The sequence below is a fragment of the Austrofundulus limnaeus genome, unplaced genomic scaffold, assembly GCF_001266775.1.
Source record: "Austrofundulus limnaeus strain Quisiro unplaced genomic scaffold, Austrofundulus_limnaeus-1.0 Scaffold289, whole genome shotgun sequence".
Lineage (NCBI taxonomy): Eukaryota > Metazoa > Chordata > Actinopteri > Cyprinodontiformes > Rivulidae > Austrofundulus > Austrofundulus limnaeus.
In genome coordinates this window covers 242,725-248,119 of record NW_013952691.1, presented here as the reverse complement: position 1 = coordinate 248,119, position 5,395 = coordinate 242,725, and the positions used below count along the sequence as shown (strand labels likewise).

General features: G+C 43.3%; 1 protein-coding gene across 9 annotated transcripts in view; it reads right to left on the bottom strand.

The window, feature by feature from the left end:
• Positions 1-5,395, bottom strand: part of cabin1 (calcineurin binding protein 1) — a 47,737-nt gene that overhangs the window by 13,450 nt on the left and 28,892 nt on the right. For all 9 annotated transcript variants that reach the window (XM_014021360.1, XM_014021359.1, XM_014021363.1 and 6 more), the window contains 4 exons: positions 4,420-4,583; positions 4,240-4,336; positions 3,484-4,161; positions 573-647 (listed from right to left, as the gene is read on the bottom strand). In XM_014021360.1, coding sequence (XP_013876814.1) covers positions 573-647; positions 3,484-4,161; positions 4,240-4,336; positions 4,420-4,583 — 1,014 coding nt within the window. The remainder of the gene's footprint in view (positions 1-572; positions 648-3,483; positions 4,162-4,239; positions 4,337-4,419; positions 4,584-5,395) is intronic.

Here is a 5,395-nt window from a genome sequence, read left to right as displayed (position 1 = left end):
GTCCTAAACTTTGTAGACTATTAATCTTATGCGAACGAGTGTTCACATGCACCAGGCTTTTATTCAGAACAGAAGCACTGACATGCACAGTTGCTAACTCCCCACGGCCAAAAGAAAAAAAAAGTTTTACTTTCGTCATGAACATAAACGGCTTCTGAGCGCTCAGAATGGACCTGCGACAACTTTTAATGGTGTAGATGTTACTCCCTGGTTAAGCTACAGGTGACGGACGGACTTCTTTTTTTGCGAAGCAGGGCAGGCTGTTTGTCTTCCTTTACTGAATAAGAGGAGGAAATGTTCTGTGTGTGTGTGTAACACCGCTGCTGTCCCTCCCTCCACTCTGCATTCTAAATGATTGACAGACCACCGACTAACATTTTCGTCCAGTCTCGTCAATGAAAACTCACACGTTTCGTCACGTCTTAGTCATCAAAGAGCTATGTTATTTTGTTACCGTCTCGTTATCGTCATGAAAAAAAGGGGCGACAAACAAAATATTTCGTCATTGTCATCGTTAACGAAAACAGCACTGTTTTTGGAATATATATATATATATTGTTTGGAGACTCTACCTGTCTTTGTGCTGAGGTTGCCAACTGGATCTGGCAGAACTTCACTGCCTGGTCCAAAGCTACATCTTCATCAACCTGAGAGAAAAGAGACAAAGAACAGAGGAAGAAAACAAAAACATGAGGTCATAATGTTTTGTTCTAATATATTCCACCCTGTTGACTAACAGGTCTATCTGGTTCTGTCTTGTGAGTTCTTCTGAGCCTCTGCCTCTGATGCGTGGAGCCGAGGCCTGTGTTAAGGCCCACCTCAGCTGCTGTTTGTGTGGGGGTGGATGAGGCACGCTGCAGCACAGCACTGCAGCCCTGACACAGAGCTGGGTGAGTAGAGATGACTGCCACGTTACCTGCAGCAGTCCGGTAGTGCAGAGAGTCCGAGAGAGAGCTCACAGTGTTCAGGTTTTACCTTTCAAATTGTTCTGTTAAACAAGCYGAGTTAAACTTCAGCGCATCGCAGTGGCTTTCATGTCTGCTTTCCTGCATAACTTCCTTGCCAAACCACACACAACTAAAGACTTCACACAATGTTTCTAGAAGATTAACTCCACTTTAACGCTGCTTGATGATATTCAAACACAACTTGAAACTGGATGAGCTTTAGTTTGGGTTCGGTCTCACATGTAGACGCWCGAGCTGTAAAACCATCTGACAGCAAGCAGTGACGATCTCAGCTCGTTCCTATTTGATTACTGATCACAATCATCTTGTTTCAGACAGCAGGATTCCCCGTCAGTCAGCTAATGCCTTTGTTATAGCGTCACCGCATTCCTTCACATAATAGGATAGTTCAGATTTCTTGAAACAAGAAAGGTTATGAACAATTAATATTTTACCTGCTGTACATTGCTCTTTGAACAATGTCAGTTTAGAAAAGCATAAGTTATTTAGACCAAAGTGACCAGCTAACAGCTAGTCTGACCGTGGCTAAGGCCAAAAGCAATTTTTGTCTTGATCATRTACACGTTTGCCCAATAGCTATTTTGAAAACATTTATACTGGATTCAGTTTTGCATTACATGGTTATCAGGGAAAAACATTAAATAAATATCTGCCAGAAGGGCCTCAGGCTGCACTGGAACAGCTATAGCTAGCTCCACACAACTCTGTGTAAATAATGATAAAACGCAAAACTGACTGTCATTAAATAGTGTTTGTATAAATTGCTTGTTATTAATTGGAGTTGTTTCAAAACAGCAGCAACCTTTGTTTTTGAAGCCCAATTAGCCTAGCCATTAGCTTGTTGGACTCTAAAAGGTCATTCAAAGAGTTAAAACAATAGGCAAGATATTAATTAATCAAATCTACCTTTAAAAATAGGAAAGTTTTAAACCATTTCTATGGTGTAGGTTGCTGCTTTTTTGTTTTTACTAGTTACAGAGATTTAGAAAATCTTAATAATTCAAGGAGTAAAAAGGCCACTTGAGATCTCCAGCAAGCACAGGGCAAATGTGACGAACACATCTGATGAGTCAGACTAAAGAAGGAGTCCAGAGAACCACCGTGGGTTTCTCAAAGATCAAACAACTACRTTACTGTTACTAAAAGACATTTTGATTACGTCCAAGAGCTCCAGTCCGAACACTTTGTGAGCCGAAGCTCTGAAACTGAATGAGAGCYGTTTGCATGATGACGAACATCTGAACCTCTTTATTAGCAAACCTGAGCAGCTTCTTCTCTGAAAGACAGGAAATAGTTTGATGTTGTTTTTTTCATTCTACCAGCTTAAGACGCAAGCTAAAAGAAAATAAATATAAGAGTTCTAACAAACAATATAAATATAAAATATATACATTTAAAAAATATTGCTGGGCATTCAATTGAAAGTAACACCAAGCAGCTCAACATGAAATCGTGACACATTTGCATTTTGTGCTTGTGGATCAACAGTAACAGGAAGGTGAATTTAGAAACTACCCAAACATTACCTGAATAAAATATTTATGTCACCATAAACCAGTTGATCTATTTTTAAAATTATTTTATGTATTCGCTTTTATTACTTCTACTAATTGTAAGGCTCATGTATGATTAGAAGAAACACGTTGGTTTGTTCTGGCTACTTGCTGTTATGGAGAGTTTTGGAAAAATGTTTTCTGCTGTCACTTACAGAGCAGGAAATATTTGCCTCAACACAGAAACTATTTGGGTCTAGTTTAAAACAACACCGCTTTAACTCTGAACAAATGGTTAAAATAAAAATTCCTCAGATTATTCTGCAGTAAAAACTGTGTTGTTAACAGTTTAGTAGTCTAACGTTTAAATAAACCTTTTGTCATTTTGTTGTTTTGTCTGGTAGCGACATCCAGCTAATGTTGRTACCATGACAATGACGCAGCAGCTGAATGTAATCTGAGAGCCAGTCACTGACGTAGAAATATTTTAAAAATGAACTAGCGATAACTGATTTATGATAACAACAAAAAGGAAAAAGCCAAATTGACCTGAAAACTGTCATTTGGGCCGCATTTAGTGTCAGTTATTCATTTCATGGATAAGAGCAAAAAGATGTCAGGYAGGAAGTGAAATTTGGGTTATTGAGAGTAAAAACACAACCGCACATCCAGCTTTGTAGCACAGTTAGAAGACAAAAGTGAGGGGAAGTCCCTAAACTTGTGTTACTATTTCTGTTAGCAGAGGGCTTTCCCAAATCTAAAATATTTAAGGTGGACCTAAATAACACGTGCATGACTTTGCAAAAAGAAAATATCAAAGAGGGCACAAAGTGTTTTTCCTTCGGCTGCTGCCTCTGCAGGGGTTCCTGCAGCGAGTGAACTCACATTAAAGACTTGGCTCGAGCCTGCAGCCTCAGGTCTACAGCGGCACTCACCACCAAGCTAACACAGCTAAGAGGGTTGTACCTGTCCACATCATTTTTGCCATGCAAGGAACAGAAGATTGCTTTAAGCGCTTTTACCTGTTTTATGAGCATGTATGTCTCTGACATGATCTTCTCAATGCGCCCCAGGTCGTAGGTCATGATTTTCTGGCCTTGCTGCCACACTCTGTAGGCGTCAAGCAGCAGGGTTTTTCCAGACTCCACATCCTCTAGAAGTTTCCTTTTCCTGTTTGGTTTTCGTAGTAACCCCGGATCAGTTCCACCGGCTGCCACTGTGACTTTTTGTGCCGAGACTGGAAGCTGCTGCTGTCTTGAACTGATGCTCAGCTCCTCTAGAGACAGCTCTGGTGTCCGGATGACTTCAGTCACCTTCTGCTGGGAGTCAGAACTGCTCACGGGGGTCTCGATCTCCGTTTGGTTGCCCTGAGAATCGGTTGCGGTAGAGGACTTCCTGCACAGGCTAGTGTCCGTCTCCATGGGTTCCTCTGGCCCTGCTTTGTTCCCTTCATTCCCAGCAGCCTCCACCTTCCCAGGAAAGCCCTCCTGAACTTTACTCCCTTTATCTGTTGTCAGTGGTGTTTGGGTGAGCTGAACCTGGGAGGGCTCTCTGGGCCCAGAGTCTGAGGCTCCCTCTGAGAGTGCGGGCTTTTTATGCAGTGGCTGTTTGCTGTCCTCAGAGCTGGGCCTGTTGGACGTGTCTGCTGTGGTCATCTCCCCCATGGAGGGTGCAGGCRCTTTGTGAAGCTGCTCCGACACCTGAGAGAAAACAGAACCTGTCAAAACACAAAGCGGGGGCATGCCGGACGTCTGCGGCGCAGGATTGTGGCTCCTTACCCTTGTGAGACTGTTCAGATTGTCCTCCAGGACTTTTACAGTTAGGAAAAATGCTCTCTTGGCCAGAACCTGGCGGTCGACATCCCGTAAATACTTCCTTCAGGAAAGAGGAAGAGAGATGCCGTGAAGCAAACACACCGTAAATAACAGAAAGCGAGTAATCTTACTGCAAGYCCTTACTTTCCCTGGTCAGGGTTTCTGTGCAGCATGAACGAGACTTTCAGTAGGGTATTGTGATCCTTAAGCTGAGACAGCACTTCCAGCAAGAGGACAACAGATCGGTTCATATGAGACGCAAAACTTCCCGGGCGATCAATCTCATCTACTGGAATACGCCAGATGCCCTGAGGAAGACAAGGAGGAAAAAACAAAACAATATGTGCTACAACATCATTCCTCTTAGTGCTACCAGTACTGTTATCWTTTATTATCATTGTGAATGTTGACAAAAATAAAGGAGGGCGACTGGTCTCCAAGAGAAGAAGCTAAAATATAATGTGCCAAACACCCYGACAGTCTACATTTTAAACTTGAAGCTTGTGTTTTCATGCTCTCTGCTGCAAAGATGTGTGGAGTTTATGACATGTGGAAAGACCAACAACTGAACGAACGAAYGAACGAAAGAAAGAAAGAAAATTTAATTTGAGCAAAACGCACAGTGCTGAGAGAAGAAAGGCCTAATGAGGGGGTAGCAAGGCTGCGGAGGAGATCCTGTGGACTGGCTGCTCATGTAGCAGGTGGGGAGGAGGATTTGGGTGTGTGTGTGTGTGTGGGGGGGGGGGGTATCTTTGGGTGCACATGATAGGCAGCCTCATTAGCGTTCAGTTCTGTCCAAGGCGTGTAACAGAGCAGCAGACAAGCTGCCAGAAACTACTGCCCTCGTTTGCAAAAGAACTGACGAGGGAGCTTCTGACCAAAGAGACCACCTTTTTTAGCGAGCACATGTCCTCTCAGCAGGTAAACCGAGGCGAGGCGAGGGCCTCTGAAGTGACGGATGCGAGTACAGATGGTGGACCGGGCAGCATTCAGGCTCTAGTTAGAAAGCACGTGGCTCAGAGTACAGCCACAGACTCAGAAAGTGTGTGAGGGACTAAAAACAAAGATGACTTTATCAGGATGGTAGAAAACACACGAGTCGGTTCTGTCTGCTGTTGGG